Here is a 26,762-nt window from a genome sequence, read left to right as displayed (position 1 = left end):
ATTATGTATGCTCTGATAAAAGTTTGTTTTCATCACAAAAGACTTGAACGGTCATAAGGAAAATTTAAAGACGCAGCATGCAGCCAATGCGGCATTTCATTTTATTTGTCATGTTACTCATGATGCTTTGGGCTTAAAGCCCAGTACACACCGCCAGTGACTTTGGCTGAATCCCAAATGGCACACTTCTATGCACTTTTGGTCTTGTGGACTTACATTGGCTGCACATGTCCATTAAGTCCTCGAGACCGTAGGGTGTCCAATTCATCATTTTCGCTTTCAGAAGGGTGCTCGTGAGCGCCCCCTTTGCGGCCGCTATGCTCCCTCGATGCCTGCAAGTTTGCGAGCTATGCAGAGGACTTCGGCAGTCAAAGTGGCATTACATCACAAAAGTGCGGACTCAGAGGAAGACCGTGAGGGTTTATGGTGCCATTTGAGATTCAGCCTTTGTCACTGCATGTCGCTATAGTCTCTGTAGACATAATAAATACATAGATGCCCTATTGGCTGCTTTGGTCCTATTGTTGCTGCGATACATCAATGAGTCCACCATATTGTGCGGGGCAAGACTCCTCATTAAACGTGCAAGTAAACGGGGAGCTGTGGCTTTTCTGGACAAAAAGCGCAATAACATTTGCATTTCACAACTGATTTCAATGGTTTATGATCTGCGTGAAGTACGAACAAGGTTTTGTCTCCAATTACTCGGAATCCCAATAGTTTGAACTTGAAAATTATTTATTGTCATATAAGGAATTGTGAAAACTCATGCTTCTCAAGCATAGATTTGGTTTGTTTTGCAAGGTTAATAATTGCGGAGACCTTACTAATGTAATATAATTTAATGTACATGAAATGTGCACATTGATTTTAATTGTGGAAATGGCTTTTTCTGTCTTCAACAATGGCATTTTAGCTTTTTCCCTCGTGCCTTTAGCTTTTCCTCTTGAATCACATCACAGGACGTCACAGGACAATTTCAAATGAATATGAAGATAATTTGCATCTCAAAACCTTATTAATCTGAAGCATTTATCTTAAGGCCCTTTACATTTTTATAATTTATTTCTATTTGTGTTGCCTTATGCTTGCAGTTTAACACACAAATGTTTGCTTTATTATTCATAACACAACAATAAATGTCTTTATAGACATTTTATATCATAGTAAAAAAAAAATGTCTCCATTTTAAATGAACAGCATTATATTTAACTGTTTGGCAACTTTATTAGTAGTAATATAATATAATAACTGAATAAAATAGCAGATAGTATACCATAAATTGTAAAATAATATAGTCAATAAAATAAAAACAACAAATAAAATAGTGAGTAGTGAATAGTTGTCACAGATCCCTTGTCTTCCTGAACTCCAATTCCCATGATCCTCCTGTTCTCTACACCTGCACTCACTTCCCTCGTCATCTCCCCATCATCACCGATTATCTACACCTGGACTTCCTCGTTTTCACTCCCTATATATATGGACTCACTCCCTTCACTCCTTGTCTCTTCTTAATGTTGCTTTATGTGTGTATATGCTTCAGCTCTGTGTTTCTTCATTAAAATACCCATCATTGTGGATTTCCATTGACGCTTCATCTCTATTGCATACGACACGTAACAATAGTACAATCGTATAATATCATAATAGGCAGACGAGGTCTCTTGGAAATGCAGAGAACAGTCCACTGACAGGCTTTCTTCAGCCTTCTTTGAGGTTTGTGATGTCCTGGTTCACTGGCTAAACTGGGGTAAAAATATAAATGAGCTACGATTAGATGACAAGCAATCAAATCACCTGCTCTTCAGAGATGAGTCGGTTTAGATCTATCTGTACTTCTGACAGCCTGCGCTGTCCTGTCAAAGTCCTCTGGCTTCATTGCACGGAAGACTCAGTTGTGATTTTGATCAGTTAATGGTATAAACTATAATATAATCTCAGACTTCATAAAAATCATGTAAACTTTATATAATTTGTTATAAAATCTCAGTTTTCATAGATGACTAGCATTGTCGTTAGATTTTAATAGTCTGACTTTGGTGGTAAACTAGCTGTCAAAATGTTATAATGACCAAAAACAACTGTTCAGACTTACATGTGAAAAGTAATTCCCCGATATGTGGATTGGATTGTGCGACGGTTTGTAAAATCTCAAAATAGTCAGGCATCATTTCTTCAGTCCACTTCTGAGAGTTACAGCATGTTGCCCCTACAAATATGGCAGCGCCGTTGACGTGTGGTCCAGCGGCCAATAGGGCATCTATGTTTTTATTATGTCTACGCTGTGTACCGTTAAGTCGCTTGTGGGCGTTCCTAGTGCTGTCACTCTAATGTTATTGGTAGACTGCACGTCTAAACATATGTATAGAAAATGCAATCACAAATGATATATAAAACTAAGAAATCATTCTAATTTGACTGTAATTAGGCTGTTGTAGAGTGTTGTGACTGTAGAGCTCAGTGCATTAAATCATTAACTAGATTAACGATCGATCTATTAACAAATTAAACTCACTCATACTGTCAAATTACTAAAACGTCATTCGAATTTGACAAATAATCAATTTTCTTGCCCCTAATAATCCACACAATGCAGGGGAAACTGTAATATGAACATGCAGCAGTGCTAAACTTCTCACTGCATCATATAACAACACATGAACAATCAACGTATGAATCAAACTCACTAAGACTACCTTTTCCACGCATCATTTTATCATGTCCATGTATGTGGTTACAGTCAAATCATATAACACAGTGATACACTTGATTTTATTCTGGCCGCCGCTGCCACTTTTATATGTTAAGCTTTGGTTGAGAAAACAGTTATTTAGCAGAATTACTGGTCAGTCTGTAAATTTAAAAACTTAATGACTGCACATTTGCTGTAATTCTGCATAATAGTTACACTTTTTCCCAAATCATAAAAAACAAGTTATAATAATATATGATATAATAATATATAACATAATAATTAAACCAAGTTTAATACAGTCTGTTAATCGGCTGCTGTGCCAGTCTAATGATATGATTTATTATCAACATATGTGGAAGTGTCTGTCGCTAATGTGCTTTGGCCTGAGTGCTGTCATGATGCGTCAGCTTGCATTAAATTTTGTTTTGTGGCCAGTTGTCACCATATTCCCGCTGAAATGAAACACAGATTGTGTGATGATGCAATTTTTTGTAATAATGATTTCCATTTTATTACTTTTATTTTTAATTTTGATGTTAACTCTCACGCTCACTCTGATGTTTGCTCGTGGCATTTCTTGTCAAAGGTAACATGCAGTATTATAGAAGAGGACACCGAAATCTAGGCTGATTTTAGGCTGAGTTTACTGAGGGGGTGAGAGGGCCAAGGTTCCAGAATCACGGTTCATAACTATACTGTGTATAGTTCCCTTTCAGTCGGTCACGTTCGACGTACGTCAGTAGTGACCGACGAATTGGGATATCGCTTAGAGAGCCCTATCATCTTCGTGTAAACTAAAACAAGCCAATGGAATTGGCGTGCGATATTTGCATAATGCGCACCGCCCCCGACAGGTGTACATAAATAGGAAGCGGATGCAATCGCACTCTGTCTTTCGCTTCGGAGCCATTCACTGGTGTCCTATTTAGAAGACTCTTTTCTTCGTTTGTTATTTATTCTAAAACATTGCCTCAGAAGAGGATCACAGCGAGCTTTTAGTGCTGGTGAAGAGGGCACGTTCAGCGAGGTCGCGAGTGTCCGAGGAGCTGAGCTATAAGCTCTAAAACTGCTGTTTTCACAGCAACACAAAGAGTGTGTGTGTGAGCGATTTGGGCCGGTTCCTCGGTGTGTCAGGGAGTGGTGTACCTGACACATCGCGTCGCTCCCTGGGTGCTTCAGCACGAGTGAGTTGACTTCCCCTTCTAAAAGAGCTTTACAGACGAACCCTGACAGTATGTCATTTCGTCTGTGCGTTAATGGATGCGGTCGTTCCCTGGTCCCTGCTGATGGGCACAATCGTTGCATCTCGTGTTTGGGCATTCTGCACGCTGAAGCAGCTTTTGTGGATGGTTCATGTTCCCATTGCGGGAACATGACCATCGCGGTGCTGAGGTCGAGGCTCTCCTTCCTGAAGTCTCAGGAAGCGGGGGTCCCCTCTCCTATGCCGCGTACGACCGTTTTTTCCGGCCCCCGGAACCGGAATGACGGTACGGCGCTGTATAGAGAGGGCGACCTGAGGATTCCGGTCAGGGCTTTCCCGCCGAGCGGAAACGCTCCTCGGGCCCCTGCCGCCTCATCAGCACCGCAACCCATCGTGCCACCGTTGGTTTCCGCTGGGCCCTCTACGGACTGTCCAGCCGTTACCTTTGGTGTGCTGGCGGCGGATCGGATGTCGACCGCTGCGTCGGAAGGTGAGCCTGAGTCCTCGGGGGAAGATCCGGACGCGCTGCCGCCCGGGACGGTAGTGTTGCCCGAATCGGATCCCGAGCTCACGGCTGTGCTCTCCCGGGCCGCCTTGTGCGTCGGGCTTGGGTGGAACCCTCCACCCTGTCCCGGCCCGTCTCGGTTGGACGATTGGTACTTGGGGGGGGGTCGCGCTGGTCAAATCCAGCGTCCCGCCCCAATGCCTTTCTTCCCGGAAGTACACGATGAGGTGACCAGGTCTTGGCAAGCTCCGTATGGGGCTCGTACAGGGCCTGGTCCCTCGTCCGCCTTCACCTCCCTGGACGGCGGGGAAGCCAGGGGGTACGCGAAGCTCCCGCCAGTCGAGCGGTCTGTTGCGATGCAGTTGTGTCCAACGGCCGCTGGCGGGCGCGGTGAGCCGCGCCTCCCGTCCCAGGCCTGTGAATTCTCAGCCGGTCTGACTGAGAAAGCTTACAGTGCCTGTGGGCAGGCTGCCTCTGCCCTGCACGCGATGGCCCTTTTGCAGGTCTATCAGGCAAAAGCGCTGTCGCAGATGCCCCAGGAAGGTCCTGACCAACAGCTGCTTGGGGAGCTGCGCGCTGCCACTGACCTTGCCCTCCGGGCAACGAAGGTGACAGCGCGTTCTGTTGGCCAGGCGATGTCTACACTGGTAGTCCAGCAACGCCACCTCTGGCTGACCTTGGCAGACATGAGGGAGACCGACAAACATCGGTTCCTGGATTCCCCCGTGTCTCCGGTCGGCCTTTTCGGCGACGCGGTGGAGAGCTGTGCCCAACAGTTCTCCGCTGCACAGAAGCAGGCTGAGGCTATCAGACATGTCATGCCACGGCGGTCCGCTGCTGCCTCCACCCAGCCGCCCGTGGCTCAGCCTCAGCCCGCTCGTCGCCGAGGGCGCCCGCCTGCGTCTTCCTCCGCCCCTGCTAAGTCGGCAAAGCAGCAGCCTACACCAGCCAAACAGCAGGGTGCCGGTCGCGGACGTGGTGCCCAGCCCGTCTCTGCCAAGCCAGGTGGCAAGCGGTCGGGGAAAACTCGGCCCTGAGACGGGCGACCTGGAGCGGAAGGTTCCTGCCCTTCGGGAGAGTATTCCATCTGCTCTCCCACCCCCGGAGGAGGGCCGGGGGGATTTTGTGGCGTCTGTCTATCTACCGCCGCTGGCTCTCCGGAGTCCAGCGGTACCCACTTTGCCACAAAAAGAGCAGTTTCCTCAAACTCCAGGTCACAACAAGGTGTGTCTGCCAGTGTGCCAGGCCCCGCCTCGCCGCTGGCAGCACCCTCCCCATTCGCCAGCAGGCGGCAGTGTGATGGCGCAGACCGCGTCCCGTGCGCCGTCTCCCATGCACACTGCTGCCTCGCAGAGTCCGACCCCACTCGCGGCCGCTTCCAAGCCGCCCGAGTCGGGTCCCTCTCTGCCTTGCTGCCCCACCCCCGGTGCGTCTGTGGTGCCTTTGGTCCCGCTGGTTCGGAGTCTGGAGGCGTGGAGCACGCTTCCCAGCCCGTCCCGCTGGCTCATTCGCACTGTCAGACTCGGCTATGCGATTCAGTTCGCCCGGCGTCCCCCGGTCTTCAGGGGTGTCCACTTCACTCAGGTGTCGTTGGACAGTGCCCCTGTTCTCCGGGCGGAGATTGCTGTCCTCCTGGCGAAGGATGCAATCGAGCCGGTCCCTCCAGCCGATATGAAGTCGGGGTTTTACAGCCCCTACTTCATTGTACCAAAAAAGGGCGGTGGGCTACGGCCAATCCTGGATCTGCGCGTCCTGAACCGGTATCTTCACAAGATGCCGTTCAAGATGCTCACGCAGAAACGCATTTTCGAATGCGTCCGTCCCCGGGATTGGTTTGCAGCAATAGACCTGAAGGACGCGTACTTTCATGTCTCGATTCTACCTCGACACAGACCCTTCCTCCGGTTTGCGTTCGAGGGTCGGGCATATCAGTACAAGGTCCTACCCTTCGGGCTGGCCCTGTCACCCCGCGTCTTTACGAAGGTTGCGGAGGCGGCCATTGTTCCCCTCAAGGAACAGGGCGTTCGTATTCTCAACTATCTCGACGACTGGCTGATCCTGGCCAGCTCGCGAGAGCAGTTGTGCGAACACAGGGACATGGTTTTAGCTCACCTCAGCCGGTTGGGTCTTCGGGTCAACTGGGACAAGAGCAAACTCGCCCCCGGGCAGAGGATCTCTTATCTCGGTCTCGAGCTAGACTCGGTTGCACGGACTGCGCGTCTCACCGAGGCGCGTGTCCAGTCGGTGTTGAACTGCCTGAGTTCGCTCAAGCGCAGGACAGCGGTTCCACTGAAAGTTTTTCAGAGGCTCCTGGGGCATATGGCATCTGCAGCCGCGGTCACGCCGCTCGGATTGCTTCATATGAGACCGCTTCAACACTGGCTCCGCGGCCGGGTCCCGAGATGGGCGTGGCAGTGCGGCACGCTCCGTGTCCCCGTGACACCGAGCTGCCGTCGCACCCTTGTCCGGTGGTCGGACCCTTCGTTCCTGCGGGCCGGAGTACCCCTCGAACAAGTGTCCAGGCACGCTGTGGTCTCCACAGATGCCTCTGCCACGGGATGGGGGGCCACGTACAACGGGCATGCAGTGGCAGGTCTTTGGACGGGGCCTCAGCTGCATTGGCATATCAATTGCCTCGAGTTGCTAGCGGTTCGTCTTGCGCTGGCCCGCTTCAAGAAGCTGTTGTCAGGCAAGCACGTTCTAGTCCGCTCAGACAGCACTGCGGCCGTTGCGTACATCAACCATCAGGGTGGTCTACGCTCCCGTCGCATGTCGCAACTCGCCCGCCATCTCTTGTTGTGGAGTCAGAAGTATCTGAGGTCCCTTCGGGCCACTCATGTCCCAGGTGTGCTCAACCGTGCAGCCGACGAGCTGTCACGGCAGCCTCCACTTGCGGGCGAGTGGCGGCTCCACCCTCAGGCGGTCCAGCTGATTTGGCAGCATTTCGGCGAGGCCCAGGTAGACCTGTTTGCCTCCCCGGAAACTGCCCACTGCCAGTGGTTTTATTCCCTGACCGGCGGCACGCTCGGCACGGATGCCCTGGCACACAGCTGGCCCCCGGGTCTGCGCAAATATGCGTTTCCCCCAGTGAGCCTTCTCGCACAGCTCCTGTGCAAGGTCAGGGAGGACGGGGAGCAGGTTCTGTTAGTGGCTCCGTATTGGCCCACTCGGACCTGGTTCTCAGACCTCATTCTCCTCGCGACAGCCCCTCCCTGGCCGATTCCTCTGAGGAAGGACCTCCTGACTCAGAGACGGGGCACCCTGTGGCACCCGCGTCCCGACCTATGGAACCTCCACGTGTGGTCCCTGGACGGGATGCGGAGGTTCTGAGTGATCTCCCGCAAGCGGTTGTAGACACCATCACTTCCGCTAGAGCTCCTTCCACTAGGAGTCTCTATGCGTTGAAGTGGAACCTGTTCGTCGAATGGTGCGCCTCTCGCCGAGAGGACCCCCGATCATGTTCGGTCGGATCCGTGCTTTCCTTCCTGCAAGAAGGGTTGGAGCGAAGGCTGTCTCCCTCCACCCTGAAGGTGTATGTTGCCGCTATCGCCGCACATCACCACGCAGTTGAGGGTAAGTCCCTGGGGAAACACGATCTGATCGTCAGATTCCTGAGGGGAGCGAGGAGATTAAATCCTCCTCGCCCTTCCTCCGTACCCTCTTGGGATTTGACCCTGGTTCTCACAGCTCTCCGGGGTCATCCCTTTGAGCCTTTGCAATCAGTCGACCTGAAACTATTGTCTCTTAAGACGGTTCTTCTGGTTGCATTGGCTTCCCTGAAGAGGGTAGGGGATCTGCATGCATTTTCGGTCGACGAAACGTGCCTAGAATTCGGGCCCGGTGATTCTCACGTCATCCTGAGACCCCGGCCTGGATACGTGCCCAAGGTTCCTACCACTCCTTTCAGAGATCAGGTAGTGAACCTGCAAGCGCTGCCCTCGGAGGAGGCAGACCCAGCCCTAGCTTTGCTCTGTCCCGTCCGCGCTCTGCGCGTTTACGTGGATAGAACGCGAAGCTTCAGGACCTCAGATCAGCTCTTCATCTGTTACGGAGGCCAGCAGAAGGGAAAGGCTGTCTCCAAGCAGAGGATGGCCCACTGGATAGTGGATGCCATCGCCTTGGCGTATGATTCCCAGGGCGTGCCTTGCCCGCTCGGGTTGAGAGCCCACTCCACCAGAGGGGTGGCCTCTTCCTGGGCGCTGGCTCATGGCGCCTCGCTGACAGATATTTGTAGAGCTGCGGGCTGGGCGACACCCAACACGTTCGCTAGGTTTTATAGCCTACGTGTAGAGCCGGTATCTTCACGTGTACTCGCATCCACTAGTCGGTAGACGTGTTGTACCCACTCTAAGTGTCGGCTTGCAATGCCATTCCCGCCACTGGCCGGATACGTGCATACTTCTCTCCAGTCGTGTTCCCCGCTTGGCGAACCCTGTCGAGCTCCTCCGCCTCCCCCTTCGGCTCGGACATTGCGGAGTGTCTGATGCCAGGCCTACATCCGTCGCTGACGCTGTCTGTTGGCTGGGGCCCATATGTCGTGACCCCTCTACGTGAGCGGTCCCATATGTGTATTTTCCACGGTTTAAAACTCCCTACGGGCCGAGTCCGTGTCTTTCCCTTAGCAGAGCCAGCTCTGCTGTCACCTGTCAGATGAGTCTCCCCCTAACCAGGTGGAGCCATCCCAGGGACTCCATATGCGTACTGCCCCCCGGGCCAGTCCATATGTGTATTCCCACGTAAACTCCTCCCCCATTGGGTAGGTAGTGGTCTCCGCAGCGTCCCTTACGGGTTCGCTTCCCCAGTGTGCCTAGTTTACTTAGTGGGTAGTGGTTAGACAGCAGTAGACTCTCTCGGTGTAAGCTCGCCCCCTTCACCGCCAGCCGGTGCTATGGGCGGCTGAGCTTGCGCTGGGCACTGGAAGGGGTTTCGTAACTGTGGCGCTTTAGTTGGGATCCCAATTCGTCGGTCACTACTGACGTACGTCGAACGTGACCGACTGAAAGGGAACGTCTCGGTTACGTATGTAACCCTCGTTCCCTGAAGGAGGGAACGGAGACGTACGTCCCGTCGCCACAGTTTCTGTACCCTCGCTGTAGTGCGGACACCAGTTGTCTCCTCAGCGAAAAACAGAGTGCGATTGCATCCGCTTCCTATTTATGTACACCTGTCGGGGGCGGTGCGCATTATGCAAATATCGCACGCCAATTCCATTGGCTTGTTTTAGTTTACACGAAGATGATAGGGCTCTCTAAGCGATATCCCAATTCGTCGGTCACTACTGACGTACGTCTCCGTTCCCTCCTTCAGGGAACGAGGGTTACATACGTAACCGAGACGTTTTCATGGTGGATTTGGAGAAAAGTCTTTGTATAAACCAGTTGCAAGAGAACCATTTGTGTCTGCATATGCTTGGAGGGAGATACACTTGTTTTTATTAATTCCTTCCCTCATTTTAGTAAATACTGGCCACGATTTACTATCATTCTATAGTATTAGTTGAATCATGCACAAATTAAGAATTTGTTCCCGCTTTTTACTGGACACAGTGTAATAATTAGTTTCCTTGTTTTAATTAAATCAAAAAGAGGGAACAAATTAGTACAACAAGGCCATGAGTTACTAAAACGAGGGAACAAATAAATTCTTAATTTTCAGAAATAAATTCTTAATTTATGGCCACAATATATATTTTTGTCCACATTTCATGTGCGGGGCTTCGTAAAATAACTTAAACATATTTTATTTTAGCTAGCTGCCAAGACAACATCTCTAATTTTCATTTAGTTTAAGTTTAATAACTAAAATAACTAAAACTAAAACTTATATATAAACTAAAATACACTGGAAACGCCCTAGAAAAGTGGGGTTTTGGACAATTTTGGCATGAATCCTTTTTAATTTGTGATAATGTTGCACTGATAAGGGACAACACAAACTATGAAAACATATGTTATTACATAAACAGTTTATACATAGAAAAATCTTACATTTTCGATTCATCAAAATATCCACCATTAGCAGCTATCTGACCTAAACTGGGTTCTAATTGGTTCATTGTATTCTAAACTTAATTGGCAATCAATTGTTGAAGCTATTAAGGTGTGCTGACCCAAAAATCTTTTACAAACCTGGTCCAAGTTTAAACCAGTAACCAGGCATCACAGCTGGCAAAGGGGCATGTCTGACTTTGACATGTATATATTGCCATTATTATGTAATCAAAATGAAAATTATTATTGCCGGTCTTCAATGATAATGTCAAGTTACTTTAATGTATTTGCACCAAAAAATGATAAGGATTTATGCTGATATCGTCCAAAACCACACTTTGCCAGGGGTGTTTCCAAACTTTTGGAGGGCAGTGTATATATATATATATATATATATATATATATATATATATATATTGTGACGCGTGTCCCGGGCACTCATCAGCGTCGCCCTGGGAACAAAGAGGAATCACCTGTTCACCCTCATGACCAGCAGATCGGTCACAGGTGTTCCAAATCTGCTGCTCCCTATAAAAGCGGCACACACTGGCTGTATGGTGAGAACTACTCTCCAAGAGACGTGCAGCTAACCTTTGTCTGTTCTCCCTTTGCCAGAGTCAAGCGTGTGACCCGTCTGCCCAACCACAGGAGCACCCACGGCACTCCTTCTCACAGCCACGGAGATTGAAGGAACAGCACGTCACCTTACTGCACTACCTAAATTGGGTTTTCCTAATAAAATCCACCCTCCGGGGACTTTCACCGCAACCCACTTGTCGTGTGTTTCTTCACCCTGCCACAGTGGTGGAGAATGCGGGCAGCCCACTGAAGAAACACAGACACTTCACCGCAAAAAAAAAAAAAAAAAAAAAAAAAAAAAAAAAAAAAAAAAGAAAATCACTTTTTTCCTGTTTTTTTTTCCCTCTCCCAGGCGGCTGCCCTCCCTCCCTCTTTCAGCATGGAAGAGCTGCTGAAGCATTTAACCGAGGTGAGCATCCGGCAGCAGCAAATCATGGAGCACATGGCTGCGCGGCAAGGGGAAACCGAACGGGAGCTCTCTGCGCTCCGTGGAGCCGCCGCCCAACAGGTTCCGTTGCCAGACCCCCGAGTACAGGCCACTCAACTCCTGCCTAAGATGACGGCGAACGACGACGTAGAGAACTTTCTACAAATGTTTGAAGCCATCGCCGCCCGGGAAGTCTGGCCACCTGAGGACTGGGCACGGATACTGGCTCCCCTGCTCACTGGCGAGGCACAGCGTGCATATTTCATGATGGACCCAACCCTGGCAGCGTCATATGATGAGCTCAAAAGAGAGATCTTGGGGCGCGTGGGCCTTTCCCCAATATGTGCGGCACAACGTTTCCACGATTGGGAATACCGAAGCCGGGTGCCGGCGCGTGCCCAAGCTGCCGAGCTCACACGTCTCGCTCACCACTGGTTGTTGTCCACCAACCCTACCGCGGCTCAGGTCGCCGAGCGGGTAATAATAGATAAACTCCTCCGTACCCTTCCCCGACCACTCAGGCAGGCGGCTGGCATGCGGAACCCCCAGAGCGTCACAGAGCTTGTCGAGGCCATCGAGCTGGCGGAGGCCGCCCAACACCGAGAGGCTGGGGAGAGGGCGCCGCCTTTTCCCCGGAGGGTGGTCCAGGAGCGACGCACGCCGGAGGGCGCCACGCGCGCAGTAAGCAGGCCGGCGGTTCCTGAGCCCCGCGACGAACCTATGCCTACGGAGCCCCCGCGAGCATGGCTGGCAGGCTGCGCAGTACACCGCGCCCCATCAAAAGCGGCGCCGCGAGCGGAGGTGAAGCTGAATGGCCGCCCCTTCCAAGCCCTCCTCGACTCTGGCAGTGCGGTCAGCCTAGTGCAACCTTCAGTTCTGCCGCCACGCACTGAGTCCAAGACCCTCCTTCCTATCACCTGTGTTCATGGCGACACTCACTACGTGCCCACACGACGGGTGAACATCTCGGCGTCGCAAGGGACTTGGCCAGTGGAGGTGGGCATCGTTAAGGAGCTCCCCGTGCCAGTGCTGCTCGGCCGAGATTGGCCAGGCTTTGAGCCGCTGCTCTCCGCCGCCACCCAGCCGGATAGACAAGCCGGGAACCGCCGCCGCCGACGACCGAAGCGGCCCTCTCCGCGCTGCCCTGCGCTGCTGACCTCTGACAGTGCACGAGATGGTGAGTCCACCCCCCGTAACTCTAATCTCTTCTATGATCTGTTCCAACAGGTGACGGGGGGGGCCGCGTTCGCCAAAGAACAGCTAGAAGACGATCGCCTCAAGCATTGTTGGGGCCAGGTGAGAGAGATAGATGGAAAAGAAGTACGGCCGCCTCCCCATCCGACCCCTCACTTCGTCGTCCGAAACGGCCTGCTATACTGCGTTGCGCCACGGAGGGGGGAGGAAAAACCACTCTTAGTAGTCCCGCGTACGAAAACGGCAGTGATCCTGGAACTTGCTCACGCTCACCCGATGGCTGGCCACCTGGGGGCTCAAAACACAGCGCAGAGAATCAGGGATCGTTTTCACTGGCCGGGACTGGAAGCTGAGGTGAAAAGATTTTGCCAGGCGTGTTCCACCTGCCAACGAACTTCGCCCCAAACTCCTCCCCCAGTCCGCTCATACCGTTGCCCATCATTGAGGTGCCCTTCGAGCGAGTCGGGATGGATCTCGTAGGGCCGCTGCCGAAATCCGCCAGGGGGCACGAACACATCCTCGTCATCGTGGATTATGCCACCCGGTACCCCGAAGCCATCCCACTTCGCAAAGCCACGGCCAAAGCCATAGCTCAGGAGCTATTTCTCCTTTGCAGTCGGGTCGGCATACCTGCAGAGATACTGACTGACCAGGGCACGCCGTTCATGTCCCGGCTGATGGCCGAACTCTGCCGTCTCCTAAAGGTGAAACAGCTCCGAACTTCAGTCTACCACCCCCAAACGGACGGATTGGTCGAGCGGTTTAACCAGACGCTCAAACAGATGCTCCGCCGAGTGGCCGCCGAAGATCGGCGGGACTGGGACCAGATGATCCCGTATGTGCTATTCGGCATCCGAGAAGTGCCGCAGGCGTCCACTGGCTTCACCCCATTTGAGCTACTGTTCGGCCGCCAACCGCGAGGCCTCCTTGACGTGGCTAGAGAGGCCTGGGAACATCAGCCCACAACGGCTCACCGCTCGACCATTGAACACGTCCGTGCCATGAGGGAAAGGGTCGACAGAGTAATGCCGTTAGTCCGGGAGCACCTGACGAAAGCCCAGCAAGCCCAGCAGCGACACTTCAATCGGGCAGCCCAACCGCGGGAGTTCAACCCAGGCGACCACGTGATGGTTCTGGTACCCACCTCGGCCTGCAAATTCCTCGCTTCCTGGCAGGGACCATACACGGTGATCGAGAGGGTGGGTCCCGTCACCTACAGGGTCCGCCAACCTGGCCGTCGGAGAGAGGAGCAGCTGTATCATGTGAATCTCCTGAAGCGCTGGATCGGAACACGAGACCAGCTCTCTGCCCTTGCCAACGTGACCCCCGTGGTTGTTGATGTTAGCCCCCACCTCTCGGCTGCCCAGAAGACCGATCTGCAACATCTGGTCAGTCAGTTTTCTGATGTGTTCTGCCCCACGCCCGGGCAAACAACCATCCTACAGCATGACATCCGGACTCCACCAGGGGTAGTGGTGCGGCAGCGGCCCTATCGTGTGCCTGAGGCTCGGCGACACGCAATCGAAAAAGAGGTGCAGGAGATGTTGAAGTTGGGAGTTATTGAACCATCGCGCAGCCCCTGGTCCAGCCCAATCGTCATGGTCCCAAAGCCCGATGGCACTCTCCGGTTCTGTAATGACTTTCGCCGCCTAAACGAAGTCTCTGAGTTCGATGGCTACCCCATGCCCCGCGTCGATGAGTTACTGGACCGCTTAGGGAGAGCCCGGTTCATTTCCACCCTCGACTTAACAAAAGGGTACTGGCAGGTGCCATTGACCGAAGAGGCCAAAGCCAAGACCGCCTTCTCAACGCCCAGTGGCCACTGGCATTACCGGGTTCTCCCCTTCGGGCTGCACGGGGCTCCAGCTACATTCCAGCGACTCATGGACATCTTACTGCGGCCCCACCAGACTTACGCGGCGGCATACCTGGACGATGTCGTCATACACTCGGAGACTTGGGAGAGCCATCTCGAGCGGCTCCGGAGGGTGCTGTTGGAGCTACGACGGGCTGGACTGACTGCCAACCCCCGCAAATGCCACCTCGCCTTATCAGAAGCCCGGTACCTGGGATACCGGGTCGGTCGAGGGACTATCCGGCCACAAGAAGAAAAAGTAGCTGCAATCCTCTCAGCACCACAACCAACCTCTAAAACTCAGGTACGGGCATTCTTGGGGTTGGCAGGCTATTACCGCTGTTTTATTCCCAACTTCTCCTCCATAGCTGCACCCCTGACAGACCTAACTAGGAAGGGACAGCCAGAAGTAGTGCGCTGGGGACCAGAAGAGGATCGAGCGTTTCAGCAAGTAAAGACAGCGCTGACCACCGAGCCCGTGCTGCGGGCCCCCGACTTTAACTGTCCCTTCCTTTTGCAGACGGACGCCTCCGATGCCGGGATGGGAGCTGTCCTTTCCCAGGTTGTGGACGGGGAGGAACACCCAGTGGTATACATCAGCCGAAAGCTGACCCCTGCCGAACGACGTTACGCCACGGTAGAGAAGGAAGCGTTGGCCGTCAAGTGGGCTGTCCTGGAGCTCAGGTACTACCTGCTAGGACGCCACTTCACCCTCGTCACAGACCACGCCCCATTACAGTGGATGGCCCGGGCAAAAGACACCAATGCCCGGGTGACTCGGTGGTTCCTGGCGCTCCAGGATTTCCACTTCACCGTACGACACCGGGCGGGGACGGCCAATGCCAACGCGGACGGACTCTCTCGAACGTGGGCAGCTTTCGCGGGTCTGTCAGGTATCACCTCCCACCCACCCTTGTTCTCCCCATTTTGCACAGGACCAGGACGACGCTTAGGGAGGGGGAGTGTGACGCGTGTCCCGGGCACTCATCAGCGTCGCCCTGGGAACAAAGAGGAATCACCTGTTCACCCTCATGACCAGCAGATCGGTCACAGGTGTTCCAAATCTGCTGCTCCCTATAAAAGCGGCACACACTGGCTGTATGGTGAGAACTACTCTCCAAGAGACGTGCAGCTAACCTTTGTCTGTTCTCCCTTTGCCAGAGTCAAGCGTGTGACCCGTCTGCCCAACCACAGGAGCACCCACGGCACTCCTTCTCACAGCCACGGAGATTGAAGGAACAGCACGTCACCTTACTGCACTACCTAAATTGGGTTTTCCTAATAAAATCCACCCTCCGGGGACTTTCACCGCAACCCACTTGTCGTGTGTTTCTTCACCCTGCCACAATATATATAAACCAATCTAATAAAAATGATTAGAACTAAACTTTAAAATCAAACAGAAAATATAAAAATAAAATCTAATTCAAAATATTAACAAAATCTATAGCCTAGTAGTATATCAATGATACTAAAATAAGACAGAGTATCTATGTGCATGTTTGTTCTCTCCTGCCACTAAATTGCCTCTTTTCCAATGCTCCGTTTGCTCTGAGGGTCTGCAGGATCCTGTACTGATCAATATCTCTTTGTGATCAATAACGTCCTCTTCTCTCAAACTGACAAATGCAAGCTCATCATGTGCACTATTTACAGCTGACAAGCAACTAAGATCATTTAAAGCAGGACATCTTCCGCAATCAATATGAAGGGAGTCTGAGAGAGTTCGGCTAACCCACTCAAGTCCAGAGATTGGCGAGGCGACGCATTCTGAAAGAGCTCCCTCATGGCTGAGGAGAGATGGACAGTGTGGCCCCCTGCATGAATAGCAAGAGTCAGAAATTCTCTAAAGCAGACAGCTCAGTTGCTCAGAGGCAGCTGGACTGGAAAACGATCTGAATTCTGTCACAGGCAATATTTCTGTTGGCTTCTGAGCAAAGCAATGCCAAACAAGATTCTGTCTCTCTCAATGTGCCCCCACAGCCTGTCTCTCTCGCTTTCTCTTGTCCTATGAAAGAAGATTTCATGCTATACAGTGTTATAAAGCTATTAAATCTTGCCACCTCTGGCCCTTTCTTTTCTAACTTTGTCAGTGCTCTGTACTGTATATAATTAAACTCATGTACAATTTCTCAACTAAATCAACCTAAACCCCAACTTTTTTTTTTTTTTTTTTCAAAATAGAAGTTATCATCTCTTGAGTTTTGGTGGAAAGAGACCAATTAAATGTGTTATTTAACCAGGGTATATTCTGTCATTTGTATAATGAGCTGTGTTATTTGGAGGAGAAGGGCTGCTTTGCACCAGTGAAAAAAGCCCCTGGGTCTTAAAGAGAAATGCCACTAAAGTTATATTACAGGAAGTCTGGTTTCTCGTGAGGCTATATTCTGTAGGTGACGAGGGCTTTCTAATGGGATGCATTATTTTAAAGTTTGCATCCCATTTGCATTTTTATACACCTTAAAATGTTAGTTCACCCAAAAATGAAATTTCTGTCATCAAGTACTCACCCTCAAGTCGTCCCAAACCTGTTTTCAGAACACAAAGATATTTTTGATTAAATCTGAGGGTATCTGATCCACACATAGGCAGCAATGACATTGCACCTTTTGAGGTCCAGAAAGGTACTAAAGACATAGTTAAAACCGTCGACGTTACTACAGTGGTTCAGCCTTAATATTATGAAGTGATAAGAATAGTTTTTGTGCGCAAAAACAAAACAAAAATGACGACTTTATTCAACAAATTTGTCTGTCCCCGGCAGTGTTGGGCACGTTACTTTAAAAAAGTAATTAGTTATAGTTACTAGTTACTTCTCACAAATAGTAACGGAGTTAGTAACTGAGTTACATTATTATAAAAGTAACTAATTACCAGGGAAAGTATCTATTGCGTTACTTAAAAAAAATAAAATAAATAAAAATATGCCAAATAAATTGAATGCCCCCAATATTACATATAAGTCTAAGAATAAATTATTCTTGATGCGACTCCTGACTCATGATCCGCTCTTGCTCACGACATGAAATTTCTCTGTACTGTGTTGGTAGCCATTAAAGAAAACGTAGTTTCCTATTTATGTTTAAATAGTCCTACGTTATGTTTTAAATCCATTTATTCGATTATGAAAAGTGAACAGCGTGAGTAAGATGCATCATAAAATGCGCAAATATATCGGGAGACATGGAGTGGGTCAGACATGATTTTAAACACTTCATTAAGTTTTGTTTTATAGAAAGCCTCTCTTTAAAGTGAATTTTGTTTTGTAAAAATTGTATCTTAATTTTAATCAATGTTTCATCAGCCAATTGCTTGGATTTAATATATAACAAGCAAATATAGCAGACAATAAAATCATGACATGGAGGCGCGGGCGCGATCACTGGCGCGTGAACTGGAGCGCGTCTTATAGGCTAAATGAACCGAAACTCAGAGGCTGCTTGCCTCGCAGACATGAGAAATATATCTATAGAACGCTTGAAATATCTACTTTAACGAAAATGAAGTAATTAAACACGAAAAGAAAGAGGCTACTCTGATTATATAGCCTAATCCGAATGAAATGTGCATTATCTCTCTAGGCGCGTCCATATGAGCAGATGATCAGCAATGAGAATCAGCAATGTCAACTTCATCTTTGCAGCCGACACTGATTCAGAAAACATTACTTTATTAATAAACAATTAAAATGTCTCCTTGCTGTTTTTGTCACACTCATAATCATTACTTTTGCCGGTTCTTTATGGCAATTATGCGTGCCCTTGAGTGCTATATAGCCTATATTATGTAAACGCTCCTTATTATGGTTTCTCTCCAGTATTTAAGAAATTAAATTAATATAAATGTGATTAGTCAACTAATAGCTTAAATGAACAACTACTAGTCGACTAGAAAAAAACTAATTTCACATATTTTCGATCAAGCATCAAAAAGGGTATTCTGGTTTGAGCTCGCGCTTCGCGCGCATGCTCTGACAGACACACACACAGTGCATCATACATTATTATCAGTTTAAAATTATATTTGTGTATGACTAACCGCAGCACACACCAGAGAAAAAAACTTTGCAGGTCCTATGGCTGAGAGAGAGCTTACTCGGATGAAAACCGCTTCAGTGAGCTTAATTATAGTAACGCGGCATTTTTTTTGTCAGTAACGCTAACGGCGTTGTAACGGGAGAAAAAGTAATTCGTTTGATTACTCGTTACTGAAAAAAGTAACGGCGTTAGTAACACGCGTTATTTATAACGCCGTTATTCCCATCACTGGTCCCCGGTCATAATGCTATGCTATTTTCATTGCAGTGCTTCAGTGTTTACATCCGAACGGCGGCTCAGTATTGGCCGGCTCTGGTCACGTGAGCAGCGCGACGCATGCGTGTGATGCTGGCGCAGGAGCTGGCCAATACCGAGCCCGCGTTCAGACATAAACACTGAAGCTGTCTTTAGTACCTTTCTGGACCTCAAAAGGTGCAATGGCGTTCCTGCCTATATGTGTGGATCAGATACCCTCGGATTTCATCAAAAATATCTTCATTTGTGTTCCGAAGACAAACGAAGGTCTTACGGGTTTGGGATGAGATGAGGATGAGTACTTAATGACAGAAATTTCATTTTTGGGTGAACTAACCCTTTAAATATCAGTGCATATTAGCCTATAGACTAACTTGGAATATTTTACCCACAATTCACCACTCCACACAGTGATAATATCTAAATTTCAAATTAATATTTCAAAATGTTTTACATATATTCTCATATTTCTGGGTCTATGGTATTAAATAGTTTGACAATCAGGAGTTTTCAAATTGGGGTCCCCAAGGTGCTATGCCAACCGTGGAAACATTCAGAGTAATATAGTGCTAAAATGTAAATGAATAAAAATATTAAAAAATACATCATTTATATTAAGAATATCATATTAAAAATATTAGATATTAATGATATTAAAAAAAATAAAAAAATAAAACATAATATTCATACTTTTTCACAATATAAACGGGTCTTTATTGGAAATATTTCAGGAAGGAATTTTATCTACTTTATATTTTGCGGTTCATGGAATCAAACAGTTTGAAAAACCCTGTGTCAACTCACCATACAGGATGTTAATGAGCGAGATGGGCATGACCAAGATGCCGACCAGCATGTCCGCCACGGCAAGGGAGCGCAGGAAGAAGTTTGTTGCATTTTGCAGTTTCTTCTCCAGTGACACAGCTAGAATAACCAAAATATTTCCTCCTATTGTCAGAAAGATAATCACAAGAATCAGCAGGGCTGGCCAGTTCTTTTCCTTCATCACCTCCCTTTCGACCCCATGAGGAGAAGATGAAGATGAGGAGGGGAGATTGACACTGTAATCAGTCCCGAAAAAGCTCTGGTTTAGGCTCACGGTGGTATTGCCAGGCCAGACCATCCAGCCAGTGAGGTCTAGGGAGGATGTCGTAGAGCTAAACCCACCCAGAATTGGCCCGCCAGGTGCCCCCATCCTCTGATGCCGTTTTCTGTTCCCTGTATCAGTCAGAGCTCTTTCCACTCATGGCCGCTGATGGCCACGTACGTGAAGAAGAGTTAGGAAGTTCAAAAATGATGAAGTGATCCACTCATAGTGCTATGTGAAGGAGAAATCTACTGCGCTGAGGATATCCATAGCATTTCCTGTTCCTAGTTTCTGCCGCAGGATTTTATTCATGGAAATTGCATCTGTAAAACACAGTGAGAGACACACAATACCAGTGAATACCAAAAATATGAACTTAAAGATAATAGACATTATAAAAGAGTAAAAAGACACTGACTATCACAAAGAGTTGTTCAGAAAATAATAAAATAATAATAAGAATCAAAGTCACACAATAGTGAAGGTTGCGCTGAATATTTTCAGTACATTGTCTAAATGGTGACTGACAGCCCTGTCGACTTGCTAAATTTATTTTCACTCGTCACAGTGAGAATATCTCCATCGTAATATTGGAAGGTGCGCAAATGATCAGTTACGGAAAGATCCACCTATTTCGGGAAACCAGTGACACCCTGTCTCTGTGGTAATAGAGGGTAATTGAGTTCACAAGTTAAAATGATACGTTACAATCCGAGTCTCTGTGAACCTGCTGCACTTCGCTGTACAGGTCTACCGGGAGTCATAATTCACCAAATCTGAGGTTACTCGTCATTAAATTAGCTGGTATTAATAACTCAAGACACCTGTCAAAAGTAATGTGATGTAATGTCATTATTATTGTGATGGACAAGTGGGTAATTGTCGCTTCATACAGCCAGTCGCTTTGCGCTAGCGCCGAACAACGTCTAATAAGCTTCTGTAATTGCCGTTTTCACCTCATCAGTTAGGCTGTGCATTGTAGTAGGTGTAGACTGATGGCACGTTACGTGTGTGGGAATAACAAGTACCCACAGTGCTCTGTGGCCCACAACTAACCATGTATGTTTTAATTAGAAGAATGCAGCTGAAAATGAGCTACATGATGAATCTCACCACTAATATGCTGATGAATAGTTTTGAGAGCTTTCTCCACTCATCCAATGGCATTCATTCATCATGATGGCTAACAGATCAATATGGTGATTATTTAACGGTGCCATCGAATGTTTTTTTACAAGATGTAATATAAGTCTAAGGTGTCCCCTGAATGTGTCTGTGAAGTTTCAGCTCAAAATACCCCATAGATTTTTTTTATTAATTTTTTTTAACTGCCTATTTTGGGGCATCATTAGAAATGCGCCGATTCAGGCTGCGGCCCCTTTAATTGCTCGCACTCTCCGCCCCCTCCCGAGCTCTCGACTCTATCATTGCATAAACAAAGTTCACACAGCTAATATAACCCTCAAAATGGATCTTTACAAAGTGTTCGTCATGCATGCTGCATGCATACATCGGATTATGTGAGTATTGTGTTTATTTGGATGTTTACATTTGATTCTGAATGAGTTTGAGGCTATGCTCCGTGGCTAACGGCTAATGCTACACTGTTGGAGAGATTTATAAAGAATGAAGTTGTGTTTATGCATTATACAGACTGCAAGTGTTTAAAAATGAAAATAGCAACGGCTCTTGTCTCCGTGAATACAGTAAGAAACGATGGTAACTTTAACCACATTTGACAGTACGTTAGCAACATGCTAACGAAACATTTAGAAAGACAATTTACAAATATTACTAAAAATATCATGTTATCATGTCAGTTATTATTGCTCCATCTGCCATTTTTCGCTATTGTCTTTGCTTTGCTTGCTTGTGTTTGAGACTCACTGTATGTCTTTTCCATGTACTGAACTCTTGTTATTTAACTATGCCGAGGTAGATTCAATTTTTAATTCTAGGGCAGCTTTAAACATATATCTTTATCAGTTAAGATTATCAGCTTTATTTTAGTTAGATAAAAAGGGTTGGTTTCTTCGGTAGGGTTGGTAAGGTGAGAAGACGAACAAAAGTATGAGTCAGTAAATCAAGCCATTCTGCTCTAAACTGCAGAGATTGTCCCCTATAGACAGCAAATGTGAATTGCGCAGGAAAATATGATAACCTGTCCAAGTTTCCTTCTGCAGTGCTAAGAAATAGGTTTATTCACTGCATGGGGAGGGCAGTTTTCTGATATACAGACATGTTTCCCCACATCTAAATAGAGAGCAAAATCGTAATGTTCCTTAGACGCAGCAGAGACCGTGGTAGTTCACCTCTTCTCTGGAGACTGGAGATAAAGCAAACAACAGCAAAAAGTAAAACGGCCTTACAATAAATAAATCACTGGATAGTCACTTCCTGTGTGTCTACCTCACACATAAACACAAGAGCATCTTAAATGCAATGATATACAGGTTCAAGGAAAGTGCATAAAAGCCACAAGACTTTACAGTGAGCCCTGAATCTTAATTTGACACTTCAGGTCCCATTATAATAGAACAGATCATCTCCTTTGGGAGACATGCTGGTGGGTACAAAAATGAACACCATGAGCTGCAGCAGGCTAAGAGGCAATATCAGTATTAAGGGGCTCTGAAATGGTCTAAAATTAGAAGTCTATATATGGACTGCAGGAGCCTCTCTCACTACACAGTGACCCCAAAAAGTATTTGGACACCACACAAACTTTAGGATCATTACGTTAATTTATTTATTTACTTAGTTATTTTTGAAAGAAATTAAAGGTGCCCTAGATTCAAAAATTGAATTTACCTCGGCATAGTTGAATAACAAGAGTTCAGTACATGGAAATGACATACAGTGAGTCTCAAACTCCATTGTTTCCTCCTCCTTATATAAATCTCATTTGTTTAAAAGACCTCCGAAGAATAGTTTACACAACAGTCGGGGTGTACGCCCCCAATATTTGCATATGCCAGCCCATGATCGAGGCATTACACAAGGGCAGCCAGTATTAACATCTGGATCTGTGCACAGCTGAATCATCAGACTAGGTAAGCAAGCAAGAACAATAGCAAAAAATGGCAGATGGAGCAAAAATAACTGACATGATTCATGATAACATGATGTTTTTAGTGATGTTTGTAAATTGTCTTTCTAAATGTATCGTTAGCATGTTGCTAATGTACTGTTAAATGTGGTTAAAGTTACCATCGTTTCTTACTGTATTCACGGAGACAAGACTGTCATTATTTTCATTTTTTAAACACTTGCAGTCTGTATAATTCATAAACACAACTTCATTCTTTATAAATCTCTCCAACAGTGTGTAATGTTAGCTTTAGCCACGGAGCACTATCAAACTCATTCAGAATCAAATGTAAACATCCAAATAAATACTGTACTTACACGATTAGACATGCTGCATGACGAACACTTTGTGAGATCCATTTTGAGGGTTATATTAGCTGTGTGAACTTTGTTTATGGTGTTTAAGGCAAGCGAGCTCTTGGGGCGTGGAGCATGAGATTTAAAGGGGCCGCGTACACTGAATCGGCGCATTTATAATGATAGGCAGTTAAAAAAATTTATTAAAAAAAACTATGGGGTATTTTGAGCTGAAACTTCACAGACACATTCAGGGGACACTTAAGACTTATATTACATCTTTTGAAAACATGTTCTTCGGCACCTTTAATACTTTTATTCAGCAACAAAATTGATGAAAAATTACAGTTAAGACATTTATAATTTTACAAAAGATTTCTATTTCAAATTAATGCTATTTTTAGAAGTTCTATTCATGAGAAATATTAAGCAGCACAACTGTATTCAACACTGATAATAAGAAATTCAGTTTTTCCATCACATGAATAAATTACATTTTAAAATACATTAAAATAGAAAACAGTTGTTTTAAATTGTAATACAATTTGACAGTATCACTGTTTTTACTATATTTTTGATCAAATAAATGCAACCTTGGTGAGAACGAGAAACTTCTTTCAAAAACATTGAACTTTATATATCACATAAAGGTAAAAAATTCTTTTATATTTATTTTAGTTTAATATTTTAGATGTTCAAATACTATGGGGTCACTGTATGCATGCAAAAACAAGCCCAACCACACAGTTTATTGAAAAGAACAGTGAAATATAAACTCTTTGCTAATATAAAGTTAACAAAGCTGATTTTGGCTCACCTGATGAGAATCCTAATCTCACCAGCTCTCATTCTCTCTTTATTGCTCTCCCTCAAACACTCTCTTTTCCCTTCAGACACCTCTTCATCTTCCATTAATGAAGTGGATGAGAGTGCACTCACAAACCAAGAGATTCTGCATGCCAACAATGGGTAATTAGCCTCCTCAGCAGAAGCCAATCAAGTAACTGTGAATTGGGGTAAATTGGCATAAAATAGAACGACTACAGGAAACAAGTACAATACCCAAATACCCATCCATCATCCATCATTTAATCTGGTAATGATCAGTACTAGTTTAGAAATTAGCAAAGGCTTTCATTGGGGAAAATGTTGCCAAAGCATTCAGAGATTCCCTTATGATCCACCAAAACAACAAATAAACTTCCACATTTCCTTTTATAATAGAATGAATACAAAAAAATAAAGTAAATAAAAGGAGTACAAAGTATGATTCTGCTTAAGAGTGTTTTAGACACTGACCTACATGAACGTGTTCTTAGAACTGGATGTCTCATTTCTTATTTGAATTGGAAAATGAAATGCAGAAATCTTTTTACATTATGGGAATTGTGGGCAGACGAATCTGCCTGAGGGGAATAAAATTTCCTCCCACTAAGAAGTTTAAAAACCCTTTTACTTCCTGACAGGAAGGTTAAACATTCTCTCAAGCTAAATCTGAGTGGTGTGAATGGATGAGAAATGAATGCTGAGTAGTTAATTAGTCCTGGTGCTGTCGACCAAGATCAACAGAGACAAATGAAGAAAAGAGGAAGGCATTGCGAGACTAAGAATAGATTGAGCGACTCTGACAGCATCACTAACTGAAGGAATCTGTAGAATTACAAATCTAATATTACAAGTCCCACTTATTTTGTTTGGAAATATAAATTAAATGTAAAATCAGGCGTGCAAGAGTAGCCATGTGGGTATGGGGTCTGGCACAAATAAATAAACAGACTTACAGGGATCCTCAAAGACCCCAATAACAAAATGCGCAGAAATACTAAACATATGCATATACGGATTTCTTCTCGGCAAGTGCTTGCGAAACGAAAACCCAATTTTGATCCCACAGAGAAGACTCTCATGTCTCCTAATTTATTGTTCTGTTTAATTCACAGCACTGCTTTAACTGAATCTTTTTAGTCTGCATGGCCGAATAGTGGTGTATAGATTGAGAAAGTAACCAGCAGGCTTGAAAAGCCATTTGCTCAGAGCCGCTCAGTGCAGCACTTTAATTTAACAGAAAATAATTCCAATCTCAATTTATCCTGGTAGGGAAAAATCGTGACATAAGAACTGAAAATGGAATGGTTTCTATGGAATGGAAGATATTTCTGGATTCATTTTTCAAGTGCGCTATGTTACGAACAGCACTTGAAAAGAAAAGAAAATCAAACAAACAGCTAAACACAAACTGTTCTGCTAACTGTCGCCCTTGGCCTTTTCTTTTTGTTTTATCTTGCCGTTAGCAGGGTGAAATACTTAGGGCAGACTTTTGAAAGAAAATGAGTAAACATCCTTACTGCTACAACAAATACTTTCCTATTTTTGTATATTAGGCTACATGTTTCAGCAGTCAAATTCTGTCTTATTGCAATGATACAGTGATTCATCTGCAGCTTGCGGTACATTACCATTACAATCTGCTCTTGTAAAATAACCCAGACTATTGATTTGAAACCTCTTCATATATGTCTGTTTTGCCCTCTTCTTCACATCTCTGGAGAAGGACATTCAGATAATAACTCAACTCAAAGGACTGTCACAGGAGTCACGCATGTGGAAAATTTATGTTCCTTCAATATTCTGCAATTACAAAACGTAAAAGATGAAAAAGCCTTTGTCACAGAAATCGAAATTCAAATATTAACAGCAGCATCTTTTTCTTGCACATCGAATATATTCTGAAACGAATCCTGTGGTTTTTCTTTGAATCAAAGGCTAGTCATGTGCTAACCAGACTGCTAATGTGCATATAACAGGCAGAAATCAATGACTAATCCATACGGTTTCATAAAGAGCTAATAATGAGGAGAATACACACATATACTTGCAAACAAAGACACACACCCAAATTAAAGTATTTTGAAGCACGAGAACCCTCCGAACCATGAAATGGGGCTTTTACTTGGTTTGGATTAACATAAGTCACTCTGACACCTTTGTGAGATGAAGCTTTCAGAAAGTCTTAATGTATGATAGGGACACCAATCTCATTCATTATATGCATTTCCTGGATGGGTGAATTTGTAGATAGAATCTGAAAAAGGTGACACTCGCACACACACAAAACTTTTAAAAATGCACCTGCTATTGTTTACTAGGACTGATGCGATTGATAAAAATTTCTTCTCATGTATCATTCCAGGGTCAACATCTCACGTCTGCTTACGCCTACTGCAAAATGCATCTAATATAAGAAAAAAGTTGAATTCAGGTAAAACCTTAACAAATACCAAAGAACAGGCCGACACATGGCTTTCTAAGATTTCTTCTTTGTCCTTCTTTTGCATTCTATTTGAAACTCAGCATTTTTCTATTTATTTTGCTGGTTACAATGGCCATTGGCATGCCTTAGTGCGACACATCTGCACATCTCTGACTGATCTCTATTTATCAACAACAATAAAAAAAAAAAGTAAAATAAGCTTTCTGTAAATTTATGCATGAGGTCAGGCTAGATTTCTGATATCAGCCATCAACCACTCATGATCGGCTATTTCAG

The 26,762-nt window shown here is 46.2% G+C and overlaps 1 protein-coding gene across 3 annotated transcripts in view; it reads right to left on the bottom strand.

The window, feature by feature from the left end:
• htr2cl1 (5-hydroxytryptamine (serotonin) receptor 2C, G protein-coupled-like 1) overlaps nucleotides 1-26,762 on the bottom strand; it is a 169,499-nt gene that overhangs the window by 16,490 nt on the left and 126,247 nt on the right. For all 3 annotated transcript variants that reach the window (XM_048183872.1, XM_048183869.1, XM_048183871.1), the window contains one exon: nucleotides 19,546-20,151. In XM_048183872.1, the coding sequence (XP_048039829.1) occupies nucleotides 19,546-19,936 (391 nt within the window). In that variant the 5' untranslated portion in view covers nucleotides 19,937-20,151. The remainder of the gene's footprint in view (nucleotides 1-19,545; nucleotides 20,152-26,762) is intronic.

The sequence above is a fragment of the Megalobrama amblycephala genome, linkage group LG3, assembly GCF_018812025.1.
Source record: "Megalobrama amblycephala isolate DHTTF-2021 linkage group LG3, ASM1881202v1, whole genome shotgun sequence".
Lineage (NCBI taxonomy): Eukaryota > Metazoa > Chordata > Actinopteri > Cypriniformes > Xenocyprididae > Megalobrama > Megalobrama amblycephala.
Note: the sequence above shows the minus strand (reverse complement) of the source record. Positions and strands in the feature narration are given on the sequence as shown.